At 28.3% G+C, this 19,232-nt stretch overlaps 3 protein-coding genes across 8 annotated transcripts; all 3 read right to left on the reverse strand.

Moving 5' to 3' along the window:
- Positions 1–1,380: 1,380 nt before the first annotated feature.
- On the reverse strand, positions 1,381–4,081 carry LOC145181120 (histamine H2 receptor-like). Of its 2 annotated transcripts, none has more exons than XM_090077779.1 (2): positions 4,059–4,081; positions 1,381–2,945 (listed from the first exon to the last, which is right to left on the reverse strand). In XM_090077779.1, the coding sequence occupies exon 2, from the start codon at positions 2,933–2,935 to the stop codon at positions 1,550–1,552; it is 1,386 nt and encodes a 461-aa protein (XP_089933905.1). In that variant the 5' UTR covers positions 2,936–2,945; positions 4,059–4,081; the 3' UTR covers positions 1,381–1,549. The 2 variants fall into 2 exon arrangements, with proteins under 2 accessions (XP_089933905.1, XP_079912257.2); XM_080056131.2 differs by lacking the exon at positions 4,059–4,081 and adding an exon at positions 3,046–3,189.
- Positions 4,082–4,475: 394 nt separating this feature from the next.
- LOC145181100 (ankyrin repeat, SAM and basic leucine zipper domain-containing protein 1-like) lies at positions 4,476–17,300 on the reverse strand. 5 transcript variants are annotated; one of them, XM_090077774.1, is made up of 15 exons: positions 17,132–17,300; positions 16,262–16,402; positions 15,979–16,100; positions 15,752–15,874; positions 15,565–15,679; positions 15,193–15,304; positions 13,126–13,260; positions 12,943–13,010; positions 12,800–12,826; positions 8,859–8,931; positions 8,721–8,777; positions 7,250–7,362; positions 7,042–7,156; positions 6,835–6,942; positions 4,476–4,775 (listed from the first exon to the last, which is right to left on the reverse strand). In XM_090077774.1, the coding sequence occupies exons 2-15, from the start codon at positions 16,390–16,392 to the stop codon at positions 4,611–4,613; spliced, it is 1,464 nt and encodes a 487-aa protein (XP_089933900.1). In that variant the 5' UTR covers positions 16,393–16,402; positions 17,132–17,300; the 3' UTR covers positions 4,476–4,610. The 5 variants fall into 5 exon arrangements, with proteins under 5 accessions (XP_089933900.1, XP_089933902.1, XP_089933901.1 ...); XM_090077776.1 differs by having other exon boundaries at positions 16,262–16,385; positions 17,132–17,269; XM_090077775.1 differs by lacking the exon at positions 17,132–17,300 and having other exon boundaries at positions 16,262–17,067.
- Positions 17,301–17,826: 526 nt separating this feature from the next.
- LOC145199374 (proton-transporting V-type ATPase complex assembly regulator TMEM9-like) lies at positions 17,827–18,586 on the reverse strand. Its single transcript, XM_080074296.2, has one exon. It carries the CDS (start codon positions 18,531–18,533, stop codon positions 18,021–18,023), a length of 513 nt encoding a protein of 170 aa, XP_079930422.2. The 5' UTR covers positions 18,534–18,586; the 3' UTR covers positions 17,827–18,020.
- Positions 18,587–19,232: the final 646 nt, after the last annotated feature.

A 19,232-nucleotide genomic window follows, 5' to 3' on the forward strand; every position in this document is an offset into this window, starting at 1 on the left:
ACTTTCTTTACTACATTCTACAAATGGTACATAACATCATGGTCATAATCAATGGTACAGGCATAAATGCATTACATTTTCTATCATGATAAGAAAATTCTTTTCTTTCCAATTTTTCCTATGAAGAAAAAAAAGGAAGATGCTTTTGAATCCCATTGCAATAGAGAGGGCTTGAACCCACATCTATCAATCGATTTGCCGTCTACCACGCTAATTTTAATGCCAATGTAAATCTCCCAAACTTTAAGCTTTAAGTTGGATCAAACTTAAAGCATTGTTGGATCTTATTCTAAAATTTGGTTAAAGCTACTTTGAATAGTTTTAAGAATTCTTTTAACGTTAACTAGAGTATCTGGTCTTGCATTAAAAAAAAAAAAACGTTACAAGCTGTATTCAGTCTTTGTTTTGTCAAAGAAACCAAAATGAACTAATATAATTGCTTACTTTTAGATCATCAGGATCAACAGATCTGCCAGCTAATTGATGTTTATAATTATGTTTCCCAGAACCATCTAGGATAAATTTATTCCTGATCAGCTTTTCTATATTACAGGATGTTCTCACCACTAATAATCTCATTTGGAAGCATACTTTTAAGATGCATACTTTTAAGATTCTTATGTTCTTCTTCCGCAAACATACTTTTATATTTCGTTACCTTTTTACTTTTAACCATTTATTAATCATTTGTTTTGTTTTAGTATTTTGATTCTTAGATTTCTAAAAAAACCTTTTTATAAAATTATTTTATCAAATGGCTTTTAAGCAAAATATTTTACTACAACAAGCTGTAAAGATGGTTCTTTTTTCAAATAAGTAAGACATAAGTAAGACATAAATAAGACATAAGTAAGGCATAAGTAACTTTGAATAACTACTCAATCTTTGCCGATAGAGAAAATTTTCAAACTTTCAGAGGTTACCACAACTGTAATTTAAAAACTAAATTTAAAAAACAGTTTTCAAAACTTCAAATAATCGATTGTTTCTTTCCTGCACTTCGTTTGGGTCTTTTTTTTTTTAGTTAATTTAATTGATAGTTATACTGAGTTTGTTAAATTATTTTTTGTGAACTTTGGATTTGGAAAATACAACATGTTTTTTTCTCAGATTAATAATATACAAACAGTTTAAAACTTATTTTTCAAAAATTTAGAGTGGTGTTTTTGATCAATCGGTGCCCAAAGTTGTGTCAGATGAAATAGTAGACTTTTGTTTTTGAGCTCTTTGATGTCATATTTAATCTCTGTAAATAAACTCTTCATTCTGCAATCTAAATACTTAGCTTTGTAGTTTTTTCAAACATGGGTGGAATTTTCAAACATGGGTGGAATTTGATGTGGGATTAAGTTACTGATCAGTAAAATAAATCTTCAAAAATAAAGATGATCAACTTGTAAAATATATTTTCGTAAAAATTTGCTGCTACACAAGGAATTATATTTATAGCATATAGCTGTATGTACATATTTAAAAAAAAATACTGCATAACATTTTTTTAAATTTAATCTAAAACTTGTGCAATTAGTTTTTAATAGATTTATGAGAGCTATAAATGGAGTTGTGAAATTTCTACACATTTATCCGTTTGCTTATTTTCATGTACGTGCATTTCTTCTAGTTCTTCTTTAATTACTATGTTTAGTATTTCATTGTTTAGGAATCCATCGCTTTCAGGAGATTTCAGATTCATTGATGACCTACTTGATTGTTTTGTAAAAAAGTCAGTTGTTTTTAAGTGAAAGGTCTTTGACATAAATTTGCGGAAAATCTGCTTCAAACCGATCTTATAATCGCGATGCATTATGCCGTAAATAAATGCATTTAAAATACTATTAATCAATGGCAACATTTCGCCAAAAATGATGTAAACCGCTTTTGACGGAATAAAGTCTTTGTCTAGAACACTTACAATAACCATTGTAATGAGAGGAAACCAGCATACCATAAATGTTCCGTAGACCACCACGACCACCTTAGTGGCCCTGAGTTCTAATCGCCTATTTATGAAAAACTTTGAATCTGAAAGAAGTTGAAGGAGACCAGAGCTTTTGCGCCGATCCTGGATGTTGACGCTTCTGTGAATGGTTTCAATATGGTTCGCATGAGAAAAGGTAACTTTTAAAATTTTAGCGTAGAGTACTAACATAACAATACTGGGTACATAGAATACCATAACGTATTGGACAACGGTATCTATACCGTTGTTAATTACGCAAATGTGGTCTTTGACTTGGACAGCATCAAAGCGGAGAGTTTTAAAGTCAAAGTTTACAAAAGCACCCCACAAGCACGAATAAATCCATATTAGACTTATCACAATTCTTGCGCGTTTTTTGTTCACAATTTTCTTATAACGATACGGTTTGGTGACAGCAAGATATCTGTCGATGGCAATTACAAATAAATTTGTTATAGAAGCCGCAAAAAAAGTGACATCTGTTGTAAAAAACATATTGCAAACTCCTGTAGGCGCACAAAAATGATGGTTGTGCAAGGTCAAGTATGCTTTGTATGGGATAATAAACATGATCACTAGCAAGTCACTGCAGGCCAAAGAAACTATAAAATAGTTCGTAACATTCTTTCGCAGCGTTTTAGACTGATAAAATACGAAAAGAACCAACATATTTGCTATAAGACCGACTGACAGAGCCACAATCCAGAATGCAAAATAAACTAAATGCCAACTTAGTGTTGGTTCACTACATGCAGAATTATTTATTCCTTCACATTTTGATGTTGCGTTCTCTAGCCCGTGCAAATAAAAGGTGATAACTTTTGACAGAAAATCGTGGGATTCGAATGATTCATTTATATAAACAGCGCAAACTTTTGTTCTTTCGTATATCTGACCTACTTCTTGTATGTCAATAGGTTTCAAAGCTCGTTGTAAACAACATTCAAATTCTTTTATTTGAAATAATGACGGCATTTTCGAACCACTAAAAACACAAGATATCTATGTGTTAAAATAACTTTTAGGCGAGAACAAAATTTTTTCTTGATCATTTTTAAACCAAAAATAAAATAAAACTCACTTACCTTCCAGTTTTCAAAAAAAAAAAAAAAAAAATTGTAACTCAATTAGTAAAAAGCAAAGTTATATTCTTCCCAAAAGATATTCTTCCACATCGTCAATTAAACATTATCTTTATTGAGTTATTTTTGAGCGTTTTATATGTTTCTATGGATTCAATCCGAAGAAATATCTAATTTTAGACAACCATTAATTATAAAAACCTCTATTCAGTTATCTAGTTATAAATAGCTAAATAGAAGCCATATTTTTAAACAACTCCAAAAAACCTCTAAAATAACTTTATGGCGTCGATCTTCTGTTATTCCGGTTGGTCACATTCAACTACTACAAAAAGTATATTTAATAATAGATTTTATATGTATGTATGTATGTATGTATGTATGTATGTATGTATGTATGTATGTATGTATGTATGTATGTATGTATGTATGCATGCATGCATGCATGTATGCATGCATGCATGTAAGTAGGTACACATGTACGTATGATATGCATGCATGTAATATAAGACATACTACATACAACCATGCCGTAATGATTTAACGTACAGTATATTTCATTACATTTTCTAGACAGAAATATATTAACTTTGAGTTGATTATATGTTCTAATATTGCGTCCATAAATAAATTTATTTTTAATAAATTTCCCCCGTGTAGTTTTTACCATTATAATATTTAAAAAAAAAAAAAAACGCGTTTCTTTCAATTAGAACAATTTGACGATAAAGAATTTATGAATCAAAACAAGAAATAACAAGAATAGAAAACAACTCCTGTGGATTCAAAGTATTTTTTAACCATAACCGTACACAATAGTCGTTTAAAGCTTAGATCCAAGTTTCCTAACCCCTGACGGTCTTTTACAATAATAAAAAGTTTCCAATTATTTTACGGATAGGACATCTCAAATCAATCTTCTCGTTCACGATTTTCATTAACTTACGCCTAAGAAAACATGTTTATGAACCGAAAATGAGTTAATGAAAGGTAAGAGTGTAGTATTAGATATTTACACGTATATTGCAATGTTTGGCGAACTTTGAAGTTTAGACTTCCGTTGATTAAAACAAATATTTGTGAACTAATAAAACGAGGTCTTTCCGATAGTCTAGAACATCCCGCAAACACTGACCTTTTTTAAAGTTTAATGTTGAGATATATTTAAAAGAGTTGCTTAGCAATATATATTTATTATTAGAAAGATGATATTGAAATCAAGGAGCGGTGTTATCCAAATGTATGGTATGACACAACCTAAGTTGTGTGCTACTACTCCATTCTATAATCACTATTCTAGAATCAAGCATCATGATCGTTAACAGGACTTAAATTAGAAATAATTCGAATATGGATTGTTTAAATATGTGACACACCTCTTTCTTAAAGGAAAATCAAATCAAAAAGAGAAAAAAAAAAAAAAAAAAAAAAAAGAAAGAACGCCTGCAGTTTATTTCCACATAAATTATTTACATTTTATTGAAGACAAGAACACCGAGTTCCAGTCAGCCTTCTGCTGATTTTTAACTCGTATCTTTTACTATTTCGTGCTAACTTTCTGTTATATGCTAGCTCATGGTTGAATGAAAGAGTTTATACCTAATGAGAATACCACCACCAACAATTGCAGAACCTACTAGAACTAGATAGAGGGTGGGACGAGATATACGAAAGTTTCTTTTATCTCGTCTTTCAATCAGCTCTGGAGGTTTTTCCCCGATGCTTTGGAACATCTAAATAAAACCAATTTGATTGTAAACGTTCGATAACAGATTTATTGAGCATCCTAATTCACTAAAAACATTTGCAATCAGAATATAAATCAGTTAAGACAAAAACTAATAGTCTAAAGACAACCTAAAAGCCGGGGGAAATCACTTATTTACGTTTAGTTTCATGATTTGTAACTCTCTATGACAATCTTTCCATTTTATATCTTAGATTGCTACGTTGATTTAAGCTCAATCTCACGTGATAGTCAACGGACATGTATTTAAACGTTTGTTACCCCCACAAGCCCTTTCCCTTCTTGACCTATAAGATATTTGTTGAATACCGCATACGGCGTGTCAATTTACGTCTAGTTTTTTTATAAATTGGTCACGTCATAATAATTTCCGAAATCATTATTTTTCTGTAGTTCCTACAACTGATATCTACAAAAAGTAACAACCTTTTGCTTAAAAACTACTATTTAAAAATGCAAGAGGAAATTTGTGAGCAAGAAGTTAAGGTCGCGCGAATATGTGGCGAATATGACTTCTGCCGACATTGTGAAGGGAATTAATGTATCCAGAAAGTCTACAACATCAAAATAAAATCCAAAAGCAATTTCAAGTTTCCAGTTGCTACCAAGGCCTTTGTAGCCAAAATTAAGGCTCGCATTAAGATAAATCGCCTCAAGACCACGAAGCCAAAGGTCAGGGGCTTGACTGTGTCATAAAATAATGTCAGAAGGTATGTCAAAGATCAGAACAGAGGTTTCAAAAATTTTATGAAGATTCCTTGAATTCTTAAGAAAAAAACTTAATCCATCTTAAGCCAGCAGCAGAACAAACAAGTACATCTACCTTGAGGGTTGAGGACGTCCCTGATGATATCAAAACAATTAGTTAGACAAAAACACTGTAACCAGGTAATGGTCTTTGGTTAGGTTGCATCGAACGGCCTCAAATGCTCCCTGTGTTTCTACCAGGCCTCAGACGGTGGAGTTACCAAGAGAAAGATCTTCAACCTCTTACCGTTCCCTGAATGGAAGTGAAATTTAGTGATAATGAAAACTTTGTCTTAACGACCCAGTCACACAAGTAAACTTGGTCCAAGACTGACTCAGAAACAATGCTACTATGAAATGAATCAGGCCTAAAGATTTGCTTGTTTAGCTCCCCTGATTTGGAGCCATTGGAATTCTGCATATGGGCTCAAGCTCAGGTAGAGGCTTGTATCAAATAACACCCAAACTTGAAAGACGCTCCATCAAGAACTATTAGGCCAAGTCAGCTGACTAGCAAGTCTTCAAGAAGTCTGGAACCTGTAGTTGAGGCTCAAGGAAGAAAAAATGTTCTCCAATTAACAAGATTTATTTATATTATTTACAACTGACAAGATCTTTTACGAACAGTGATTCTTCAATAAGTGTTTATAAAAAACGGTGTTATTTATAAAGTTCTAAATCGATTCAAACTGAATTGCACCTTTATGGGCATAAAGTATACATTTTCTTAACGTATTTTTTTATAACAAATTGCGCTCAGGGTATATCTAGAAACGATCAATTTAAGTGATTTGCATTTTCACTTGCCAAAAAGTAGAACATGTCGACTGGAAATTTATTATTTGAATAGAAACTTTAGTAATTGCCACAGTAACTTAATTGAGTTTAAAATAATATGTTAAAAATTTAAAACAAAAGATCGATCGTTTGATAATATAAAAATATCTTATCGTTCAAAAAAACCTGTTTCCAGATGAAATTTCTATCAGTTCCATCTGTAAACGACAGCTATTAAATTCTTTAAACCGAGTTAAAGAGTTATTATTTAAATGCAAAACAAGTTCCACGTCAAAATTTTACTAGTATTTTTAATCTCACCTGTTAAACTCATTGTATATAGGATAGTTCGCTGAAATAGTACTACCATTTCAGCGAACTATCCTACATGCATCCCAGCCAAAAACGCGATTGCTCTATTGAGAAATATCGTTTCTTCTAAAATTAATCAACTTTCCTGCGACTCAAACATAAACATTTTAAAATTCACCCTCTTAATATCAAATAAACGCCGAAATTACCTTAGAGTTGATTAGATGCAATTCCTTGATATCGTTATTAAGTATTTCTGATATTTCTTTCGCGTTAGCACATTGCTCAACAAGAGCCTTCTGCAAGTTCACATGCTCCTACAATAGATAATAGGATTTTTAAAAACACAACATTACGAACTATTTTTCCATCGCAGTTTAAAGCTAAAAATATGACAAACAAAAGAAAAAACTCACACTTAGAAATTCTAATTGATTCGGTTTCAAATGCCTTTTGATATAAATTACCGAACTCTGTATGCACCGCAAGTGTTTAGTGACGTTAGCAACGACAGATGCACATTCTAATAGCCTTGAAAAATAAAACCGGTTTTAAATTTGTAAACCTTTTAAAAAAGAGAATTAGAGAGTTGAAACAAAAACACAAATTAAGTGGAAAACTCACGTCAATCTATTTTTTACTTCAATGGAAAGACTACTCATGTCCCATTCATTAGTATGTACAGTGCGAATGGCATCGATGAGCTTTTTTCGTAATCCGAGCTGAGTAACACCAATCTAAAAGAGTAACCCTAAATTTTCTTTCTTCATTTTCTTTCTCTAAATAACCAATTCCTCTTTTCTAAATAATAAATTTGCTCGTAATATTTTTTGTTACATTTACAATATTTTATTTTGCTTCTTACACTCTTCTATGTCATTCTGTTTTTTCCATTTTGTTATTTTTGTTCTTCCATACGCTTTTTTGTTGCTTCATACGTAAAAATAGAAGGTGCAGAAGAATTGATATTACTGTGTATTTTACTGTATTATTGGGAACAAGTTTACAAAAAAAAAAAGAAAAGGAAAGTAGAGTTTCTAAGATCACATATCTAAACCACATACCCACGCATGCATGTACGCGCGCGCGCACGCACACACACACACACACATTCACTCACAGACTCATTTAGAAGTACTTAAAAAAGAAATAATGAACCCTTTTTAGTAACAGTGAGTCTTTTCTGCAAAGTAAATAAAAAAATCAGTTTAAGGTTGACTTTTTGTTATTCATCAAAATGACTTTTAAGAAAAACATTTGGTTCTATTTTCCACTGACTGATCATTGGTTCTAGATTACTTATTTGTACAATAACCTGCTATGCAGTGTTAGGTTCTATGAAATGACTCAGCAACTAAACCAGCAATGCTATTATCTAAAGAACCTTTAAACATTTAGTAAAATTTTTCTTTTGGTAAATATTTAAAGTTCAAAACTAAACATTAAAGCAAACTAAAAGTAAACCAAATTTTTTACCAGCTGCATTTTTATCATTTATTTAAAAAATCTGCATTTTTATTATTTATTATAAAAAGAACCGAGAGTACTTTCTCCTATTTGTTTAAGCCAATTAAACATTTTGTTATTATGTAAACACACATCAACTATATGATTTATCAGTTTGAAGTTGATGAATTAGTGTAATTTTTAGTTATTCCTTAGAAATTATTTTTGCCTACTGATGTAGTTATTTTGCCCCCTGGTTCATTGTATTATAAGTATATTGCTAATAAGCAATTTCATAAAGTACAATTTGCAGACAAATAACAGATCTTTAGGTGCTTTTATAACAAAACGTTATTCTTAACATATATTCTTAAGTAAGCATATATTCTTAAGTAAGCATACATTCTTAAGTAAGCATGCATTCTTGAGTAAGCATATATTCTTAAGTAAGCATATATTCTTAAGTAAGCATACATTCTTAAGTAAGCATGCATTCTTGAGTAAGCATATATTCTTAAGTAAGCATATATTCTTAAGTAAGCATATATTTTTAAGTAAGCATATATTCTTAAGTAAGCATATATTCTTACTAAAATTATCCAATAACCACCATTCAGAAAGGTCCCTTATCTACCATTAAAGTGAATACCTCAATCATTTCTTCTTCAGTCATTTTTAACATGTCTGTAAAACTTAGGTTGTGTTCCTGCAAAAATGAAAATAGATTTTTTAATAAATAATATCAATAAATGCAATATGTACTTAAAAAAAAATCTTAAAAAAAAACCTGAAATAAAGCAACAAGGTGACCCATTTCTAAACCATGAAGAAACAGTTCTAAGTCTCCATACTTGACATATCTATATAAATCAAAAACAAACAAAAAGAAAATATAGAGAATAATGCAAAAGCTTGTATTTGTCTAATGCCATATAACAAACTAAGTACTCTCAAAGTCAAATGTGAAACTTTAAGTACCACTCTCAAAGTTATATTTTTTAAATATTAAGTATATGCTGTTCTTCATTTCATAGTATGAGTGCTTTAACACATAAAGGGATATTGTATTTTTGCTGCAATTTATTCAAATGCCACACTAATTATATTATTCATATTATAACATACAAAAGGCAACTTTAACATTCTATATTGACTTTATTAGTATCAGGTATAGTGTTTCTTAGAATGAAAAAACTCAACATTATATTTTAAAGGACTGACCACAAAAATGCTTTCTCAAAAAATTTATTGTATACTTCATCATCATTTAAAGCATGACTACAGTGACATACAGTGACTACTATGACATACAGTGGATGGTTTAAAAAATTATGAAGTATTACATGTAAAAAGTAAACAAATGCTAAAACTCAAAAATAAAATTTCAAAAGTTTTTTTTTTAAGAAAACCTGTTATTGAATTTTTTGCAATGGTGAAGTTAAGACTAAATGTAGAGAATCAAGCTTACTTCTTTACTAAATGGAAATTTTTCTGCAAGATGAAGCAGAATAGAAGTAGTTCTGAGCATGATGACTTTTCTACTAAATTAAAACACCTTTCTATAACATGTTGCAGTTCTTTTACTTGTTTTTTTTTGGGGACTTAACCATATGCTGTATTATTTTGTACACACAGTGAATACCTATCAAAGGTTTAGAAAACCTGTTTCTACAATACTTAGGTTAGTACTCATCTCTCCACCATTTCCTTACTGCTTAACTTTTGAAGCAGTTGTCCATGAGATAAAATGGACAATACTAGCTCAGCTGGAAGTTGTTCATGCTTAATTACATACCTAAGGTTGAGATAAGAGTTTTACAGTAAACCAAAAAAGATATTTTAAGATTTGAGATTTTTTCATGATACTTTTCTTTTTCATTTCATTTCAACAACAACAACAAAAAATAAAAACATGCTCATAATGAACTGTTGCATTTTGCTAAAAACTTTTTATAAGTAGAAAATCACTTGAATTATCACTTTGCAAATGGAAACACATCCAATCAAGTTGAAATTTTTTTACTATAGAATTAGGTTGCAATATGTAGGAATATTTTTTTGCAAAATTTTAACTTTTAAAGATTAATTTTTTTTAGAGATCCTTCAAAGCATGAATAATACAGTTTTCATATAATTATATAGTATACAATTCAATAACTGATCGATCATTTCATTTATGATTCAGGTAAACATTTAAATTTTGAAGCCATAAAAAAAGTTCAGCATTTTTTCTTTGATCAATTGTTTAAAAATTTTTTTCTTTTTAACACCATTTTTAGAAATTAAAATAAAATTTAACAATGAAACTGAAATTAAAATTCTCAACAAAAGTTCAAAGCTAAAGTTGTTATGGTAACATGCGCAGAAATAACATGGAATGATTTCATTAATACCATAGTTGACATCATATTACCTGAAAAAATGGGCTTAGAATTTTGTCCATATTCTGACTTCTGTAGGCTGGCGCAGACAGCAAGACATTTAGTGGTACCACAAACCCCATCACAAGGATTTTTTTTTCTTATGTGGTAAAGAAATACTGTTCTGCATTCAGAAGTATTTTTTACGGAAAGATTTATTAAACTTTTATAACTTTTGTTTGGTGCACCATCACTGAAAAGAAAAAAAAAATTTTTGAACACGTTGAAAATCAGGGTCATGTAGTGGCACATAAAAACAGTTGTGTTTTTGTAATTTAAGGAGAGATTTAGTCCATAGAGCATCAGCTTTATATTGTGTGAGCTAAATACACCAACACAAAATTTTGGACAAAATAAATTGCAAAAGAAAAAATTCCAATTGAATGATTGGGGTTTTCTAACTTAAAATAAATTCATTCTGGAATTAAAATACAGTAAAACCTATCTAATGCAAGAACATTTATCAAAAACAAGAAAACCCTTTTTTTCTCAAATCAGAGTAATTTGTCCATTTCCCCATAACCAGTACCAGTTTAGAGAAGATAGGAAAATTCAGACAAGTGGTTTCATACTTTTGGCTGCTCAAATATTTTTCGAATTATCCAGGAAAATATATAAGGTAAGTATGGGTATTAAGGCCCGGCGGGTAATAAGGCCCACTAATCCAAAGTTAGGGAAAAAATAAATTGTGAAACTTTTTTTCGACATTAAAATATTAGAGTTATCTGGTTTTATCACTGGCAGCAAAAAAAAATCAGCATTTCTTTACCGCGCGTTCGACAAAGCAAGATTACTTTGTTAGTTTCGTCAAAAATTGCTTAAGTCTAATTTTTAAGATACGTGTTTTTACATTTTAAAATATTTTATAAAGCTTCTATTTTTTTCAATTGCATTTATTTGCATTAAGTACTTATTCGTTATCATTACTCATCATGTAATATTTATACAAGTGTTGAAACAAAAGGATACATTATCGATAAACGTAACAGGTTCAAAGCGGGTAATAAGGCCCACTAAAAATCACCAGCTTCAGTCACCCAACCCAGTCCCTCAACAGTTTCAGTCGATCAACCTGAAATTAATCTTAATGCAAGTTTCAATGATTTAATGCCGAGTCCTGCTAAGAAGAAAAATATGGCTATGGTCGGTCGCAAAAAAAGTTTTAACTATGTTGCTAAAGCCCTAACGAAAGAAGATTTTCAGTCTTCTACTTCTAAAGCTGTTAATAATAAGAATAAGGGCAAAGGAAAAGCAAATGTTTCTAAAGACCTGAAAAAAGATTATTCTCAATCTTCCACTTCTAAAGCTGTTAATAAAAAGAATAAAGGCAAAGGAAAACCAAGTCCAAAGAAAAGTAAGTCTGTAAGTGTGGATGTGAATGATTGGTTTTGTTTGTTATGCCAGCAAAAGTCTGTAGAAAGTATGCGACAATGTTGTAAATGTAAAGTATGGTACCACGAGGGGTGCATTGGGTATGATTCTGAAGATGAGGAAGAATTAGTATGTCCATTCTGCGAAGAATAATGTTTTTATTTGTAACATTTCTTTATTGAATTTTTTAATTTTCTGTTGTTATTCACTGTTGTATAAAAAATTGATTCTTTTAAAGTATATAAATATGCAAGATTACTTATTATTTTATAAATGTGAGATAAACTATGCATTAAAAGAATGTTTCCAAACTTTTTTCTGGTTTTTCTTTCTTTATTTTTTGTATTTTTTACATGGGCCTTATTACCCCCATAAGGGGGTAATAAGGCCCAATTAAGGTATGCTACAAAAACATGAATAACTTTTGTTATAATTATTTCCTCAATATGCAGATAAGATTTTTACATCAAGGAATGATTAATCTTAAGCAGCAATCGAAAATATTTTTTTAAACTTAATTTTTAAAGCCTAAATGACCAAAAGTCTGTTAGGTGGGCCTTAATACCCATACTTACCTTATTCTATTCAGTTTTCAGGATAGAGAACTGTTTCCAATTTATATGGAAACAACTTATAAGGTGTTATTTGATAATTGTTTAAAATGCTTTTTTGATTAATCTTTTAATGTTTATTTAAACTCAATTTCATCTATTTAAAGATGTTATTAGCAGTGAAGTTTATAGGTAAACAATATTTGTAATGAATTGTTAATCTAATCACTTAAGTAGGAGAATTGAACCAATAAAATAATATAACACAGATTAGGCTTTAAAGCTTCACATTTCAGCAAGCAAAACCAGTCACCATCAGCAATTAAAACTGATAACTAGTAAAGTTTAATAACTAGTAAATGTTTTAATAATTAAATGTTTTTTACTTGGGTTGTGTAGAGCTGTGATTGTTTCTGAAGTTATAAAAAAAAAAAATAATTAATTATGGACAAAACAATTTTGTAATATTTATGAGATTAACAATAAATTACACATAAAAAATAGCCAGTATTTGTATTTACTTAAGTACCTATTGGCGAGGACATCTTTAATTTGATCAAAATTACTGCCATTGAATTTTTCTAGCATCTCTGACATCTAAACATAGAGAATTGAGGAAAATCAAACTATTAAACTATTCCTTCAATAAAAGCACTTTAGACTGACAGAAATTATGAATTTATTTACATAGCAATAGCTCATTAAAATCTACCATTTTATAGTTATGTGAAAATGCAATATCAGCAGGAGTTTGTCCATCAAATGCAGTGAGAAGATGGTCAGCATTATGCTGAAGTAGAACTTTTGCTACATGGCTATAGCCATGTCTACTTGCAAAAGCAAGTGCCTAAAAACAAACAAATGTTTAAACAAATGTTTAAATATCAAAAATAAAAAGTCAAAAAAAAAAAAAAAAAATTCAATAATTAAATATTTTAAAAACCAAGAACATTAGTTATAATAAAAAAAACAATATAAATAAATACAATGTTAACAATTACTATAAATAAAAAAAAAAGATCGTCATAAGATTTTTTTAAAGTCAACCATGAGAGCAGCTTTTGCAAAACCTTTTTAATACATAACTGAAACAAAATATATTAGGTTCACAATTGTGAACAAAAAATAAAAAATATTTTCTTGATGTTGATTCTTGATGATTTCTTAGAAAAAGAATATAGAAAAAAAAAAAAAAAAAAAAAAGTTTTCATTAAAAAGCCCCCCCCCCCCCAAAGAAAAACTTTGATCAAAAAGCCCAAATTTTAACTTTTCAAGAGATTTAATTACATATATTAACTAAAAAACAAATGAGTAAAGTCATTTGCTCATTTTTTATAACTTTGGGGGTTCAACCTGCCCTAAAGAATGATAAATAACTAGTGTTGTGACCAAAACTAAAAATTGTAACTAACTTAACTAAAAAAATCATAACTAAATTTAGTCGAGTAACTTTTTAGTCTAACTAAATTTAGTTGACTAACATTTCACTCAAACTAAATTTAGTCAAATAACTTTTTAGTCTAACTAAATTTAGTTACTAACTTTTTAATCTAACTAAATTTAGTTAACTAACTTTTTAATCTAACTAAAATTAGTCAACTAAGAATTTAGTCTAAAATAACTTGACTAACTTTTTAGTCTAACTAAAATAGTCGACTACATTTTCAATATAACTAAACTTAGTTATGACATAATATTAGTCAACTAACTTTGTAGTCTAACTGAATTTAGTCGACTAAATTTTTAATTTGCAAAAAATATATTGTTACTGTTACCCAAAAAATACTTTTTTTATGTCTTGTTATGCATTAGTTATCTGCAGGGCATCTATTTCAAAGTTCAATTTTCAGAGTTTTTCAGGATTTTGGAAAAAGGTTTGCAACATATACACTTGGAATTTTGTAATAAAACTTATCTAACTAGTCCCCCATTATTATTAGGTACTTGGATTTTTTCAATTTCTAATTAAAGTGAATTATAAATTATAAAACACATATGAAATCAATTTATAAAAATGGTGCCATGTTTTTGAAAGATGTGTTATGTGCAGAAGCATTTTCGGATTTCCTTTATATAATACCTGCAATGATTTGTTGAGAAGTAATAATACGTAATCTATTTTGTTCTACACTCATAAAAATGCAGATCTTTACAGTGACAACAATAAGATGGTAATTGTTACACAATGTTTTTTATTATTTCTATATTGTGTAATTGAATATATATCTTGTTCAACTCTCAAGTTTGTTTTTCTTTTAAAAATTATTATTAAAATGCTAATAACTAATCATGTTTTTAGTATAAAATATCAATTATTTTTGATGGAGTTGTTCTGCTAACAAATCAATTTTTATTTAATTCAATACTAGGGGCAATACTAGGTATAAAAAAAACATTTTTATTATCTAATGTCACAAATTATATAAAGTATTTTAAATTTCTTAAAAACAATAAAATTTGATGAATGTCTTTAAATTGATTTATTTGTCATAATTCATATTATGTTCATATAACTTCATGGTATAGGTTATTCAGTTTTTTTTAGCACTTAAAAAGTTAACCGACTAATTATAGTTAGACTAAAAGGTTAGTCGACTAGTTTTAGTTAGACTAAAAAGTTAGTCGACTAATTTTAATGACACTAAAACTAACCTTAACTCCCACCTCTATAAATAACGATTGGAGAAAAAATAAAAAATAAACAAAATAAACAAAATTTATAGTATATAAATGATGGAATGAAGTAAAAAAGATATTTTTTTCAAAATTTAAAATTTACCGTCCATCCTTTGGTATCTTGAAAATTAATGTTTGCTCCATTTTTACATAAAAAATCTACAATTTTAGCATAACCTTGCTTCGAAGCATACATTAAAGCAGTCATCAAATATCTAAAAAAAAAAGTTATAAATCAAATAAACTTAAAATGTATAGAGAATCTGCAAAATAGACATGCTTGTTTTCAAAGGATACTACAGCTAAATATTTAGCAAACCATCAAAAACCTAATTTACTATTACATTGTTTGTATAAATAAACAGAATCAGGTGAAATATCCTGAAACATAGTAGGATGGGGTAGCAATAAATTTGATTAAAAAGAAAATCAACAAACTTAAAAAATTTAAGAACTTAAACATATCTTTAAAAACCTGTCATGAGAGTCTATAAGAGCATTTGCATTAACTAAAGATTCTACACATTTTAGTAGCTTCTCCTCTGTAGCTTTTGTAGAATAACATGTGGCCATTAATGGTGTGAACATGTCTAAAGGAGAAAATCTCTCAGACAATAGAAACAATGATTTAAAAAGTTCAAAATATTGTAAGTAATACTTACCACATTCAAAATTAGGATTTGATTTCTTTTCTAAAAGTATATTGACTATTTCTATACAGCCATTATTGGCTGCATACATTAGAATGGACCATCCAGTTGGCAACAACTTTTCAATTTTGAAACCTAAATCAAAAATAGAAAAATACTATTAAATGATGAAACATTATGAAACTAAGAGAATATTTAAAAGAAATATTTGAAGATTTAATAACAGAATATAATCCTACCTTTGTTGAGCAATTCATTTACAAGTCTGACATCATTTTTTAAGACTGCAATTCTCATTTCTTCAACTTCAAAGCTGACTTTTTCAGAGACATTTTCAAAAGAAGATCTTTGGGTAAATATACTGTAAAAAAATAGTTTATTATATGTAACAGGTGAACGAGCTTTGTTAATCAAAAGTTATTTTAAAACAATTTCCAGTTCACTTGATATCATTTAATTGAATATCAATTTAAAGTACATCCTATTACATTCAAGAACAAGTTGTTTAAACTCATTAGTTACCTAGTTTTATTTGATGCATCCAGATCTTGCATTTGATTAAATTCTTTTGATTCATCTATTTCAAAAATTTCTTCAACATCAATATCTTCATCACTAGAGTAATCCTCAAAACCTGCTGGTACTCCTAACATTATTAATTTTCTACAGAACAATAGGGTTGCTACATTAACATAAAAGAAAAAACTATTCTATCAAATTCTAACTCTGTATACTTAATGTAGGCTTAGATGTAGAAAGTATTAACACAAGAAAAATTTAGAGCTTTTTTTTTTGTGTTGCTTCCATTAGGTCCTCTTGGCATTTTAACTGTCAGCAATTATAGTGATTAATATCCATATAAAATTTGGAATACCATGAACCGAAATGAAGTTTATTTTAATATCTGTGAATTTTTGTATTGGAAATTTAGTTTGCTTTTACAATGTCAGATTTAAGCTTAAAAATGTTACTATGATAAATGTGGTAAATTATGGAAATTGGATGTACAGTGGGTGGAATTCATAAAAAACAACGTGTTTAAATACTGTTTATCCAATGATATCATATTGTTTATCCACTTTTTTACATAAAATTTTTAGCTTTTTTAATGTATCATGCAATTTAACTAGTTAATAAAAAAAATTCTACATTTATAAAGAAATTAAATTTTAATCATAATCATTTTCTTCAGTCTAACGATTCCCAATATCACAAATATTATCATGTTAAAAATAACAACCATCATTCAAATACTGTTTTTCTAATAAGATTTTCCTCTGGTTCTCATTCTCTCCACTGTCTTTCTTATATAGCATTTTCACAACTATCTATAGCAAAAAAATGTCTAAAAAATTTAAAAAAAAAGGATTTAATAAAGAAAGTAAATCTTACCATTTATTTAACACTGGAAATGTATATTGAGTGTCTTGAAGTTCCAGGAAAAAGATTTAGCGAAAGAATCTTAAACTATAGCTCCTCAAAAGCAAAAAGATCACTTGCTAAAGATATGAAATTTTATTAATTTATAACAAAACTGTTTCATTAATTTATAAAAAAAACTGTTGGCATGAGCAAATTATTATTTAAAAAGGGAAAAATTCTTTGACAAAAAAATAACAAAGGAAAACTAAAACATTAAAGATCTTTTTTTCTTTTAAATACCAAGATTTTAAAAAAAAAAAGCAGTTTATGGGTACATATATAAATTTGTAAATATATAACTATAAAAAATTAAAATCTATAAATCATAAAAAATTCAATTCATCAAACTGCATATATAAAAACATAATTGCTTTATTATCACTTTTTATCTAAACTTTTTAACATTAATTTTAAAATGTAAAAGAAAGAAAACTTTTGCAAAAAAAAAAAATAAAAATAACAGTAATAAGCTAAACACACAAAAGACACCTTTAAAAAATGTTACAAAATTTTAAGGCTAAAAATAAAGAAGAATATGAAAAAAAAAAACTTATTCAAGCATAATCAGATTAAGTATTGATAAAATGGTAAATGTAATTTATTTTCAAAAATCAATATACCAAAAGAAATATATATATAAAACTTGTTTTAAAAAAAATTGAGATAAAAATAGTTAGATACACAATATCTTGTTGATAAATCAGCTAAAGCACAAATATATGTTAAAACTAAGATTAAAAAAAAAATTAAAGACCAAACCTGATTGCAAACAGAGTAATGTGAAAAATGCAACATTTTTCCTGACAGCTTTAGTATTCAAAATATTTGTAATGCAATACTTTTTTTAAGAATTATCTTTTTAATTTAAAACATTTTTTATTCCATAAACCCGATTTCTTTGAACCTCAACAGATTGTTGCCAAACAGACATTCTGCGCTCTAGACCTAATGTCATTTTTCTCTTGGTTGGACCAAAATCCCTTAATTCCTCATGAGGGGAGTTGGATATAGCTATTTCAGCAGGTTTGCGCTTTGATTGTATAAAAACAATAAACATGTAGAGGTACAGCAAAATAATAACAGTTAAGACAAATATTATAATCACTTTGATCAAAGCAGAATTACGAACTTCAAATTTACATTCACACTTTAAACAAAATAGTTCTTCTCGTTTAACAACATTTTCACAATTACAATCATCTGGGTGAGCCATATCATTTACAATAAAAACATTGGTTGAAAGATTGCGTTGTTCTTTTGGACAGACACATTTACACCGTACATCACCTAATGCAGTAAGAGTCTTTGGCAAAATGCATAGAAGTGTAAACATAAAGAAGAACTGAATCATTTTGTCTTTTAAAACAAACATTTTTTTTCTAAAAATATAGTTTTTTTTTAATCTTTATGAGTAATATAATATACAAAGTATATACAGAAAATAAAAATTTATGTATATTTATGACATGAGATTGCAAAGATTAAACTTATTTTCAAAAAACTAAAAAGAAAACTAAAAAAAAACAAAAAAAATTCACAAAGGTGAATTTTTCATTTAAGTGAAATATTAATTTGAACCTTTAGAGATTTGTCAAATTTGTCTAGCAAACTGTTTTTTGAAAATTGTTAGATAAACTTATTTTAAAAAAAAAATTATAAAGAAATTAAATTCTAATGGAAGGTTTATAAAGAATGGAAATAAAATTGCAGAAATTTTTCATAAAACAGCTTGAAACTATAAATCTATCTAATAGAGGAGCAAAGGGTTGAATATTTTCTGAATTTTAGAAATGGATTGAAAGACAAACAACTCCAATGGGAAGTTAAATCAATAACAACAAACTACTTGTTGAAATACTAAATCTTTGAAAAACTGCATTCAATCTGATGAAAAATCTATCTTTGTATTGCCTAATTTCCCTTTGATTTTTATAAAGTTTTACATGGAGTCAAGACCATGAGTCATACTTATTTCACACACTTATAAGTTTAAGATTTATAAACTTGTTAAAAACTTCTCACTTGATCTAGAAATTAAAGAAATGTTTAATTTTTTTTATTTCCTTTTATA

The sequence above is a fragment of the Hydra viridissima genome, unplaced genomic scaffold, assembly GCF_058129835.1.
Source record: "Hydra viridissima isolate aposymbiotic clone 2 unplaced genomic scaffold, HvirCarnegie_v1 scaffold_2, whole genome shotgun sequence".
In the NCBI taxonomy this organism is placed as follows: Eukaryota; Metazoa; Cnidaria; class Hydrozoa; order Anthoathecata; family Hydridae; genus Hydra; species Hydra viridissima.

What these genes read in the sequence shown, in the direction of transcription:
- LOC145181120 (XM_090077779.1), bottom strand. Translation starts at nt 2,935, where the DNA reads ATGCCGTCATTATTTCAAATAAAAGAATTTGAATGTTGTTTACAACGA.
- LOC145181100 (XM_090077774.1), bottom strand. Translation starts at nt 16,392, where the DNA reads ATGTTAGGAGTACCAGCAGGTTTTGAGGATTACTCTAGTGATGAAGAT. An exon ending in AAATGAATTGCTCAACAAAG is followed by an intron (nt 15,875 to 15,978) that starts GTAGGATTATAT and finishes TTTTTGATTTAG; the next exon opens with GTTTCAAAATTGAAAAGTTG. An exon ending in CTTATAGACTCTCATGACAG is followed by an intron (nt 15,305 to 15,564) that starts GTTTTTAAAGAT and finishes TTTTTTTTTTAG; the next exon opens with ATATTTGATGACTGCTTTAA.
- LOC145199374 (XM_080074296.2), bottom strand. Translation starts at nt 18,533, where the DNA reads ATGTTTGTTTTAAAAGACAAAATGATTCAGTTCTTCTTTATGTTTACA.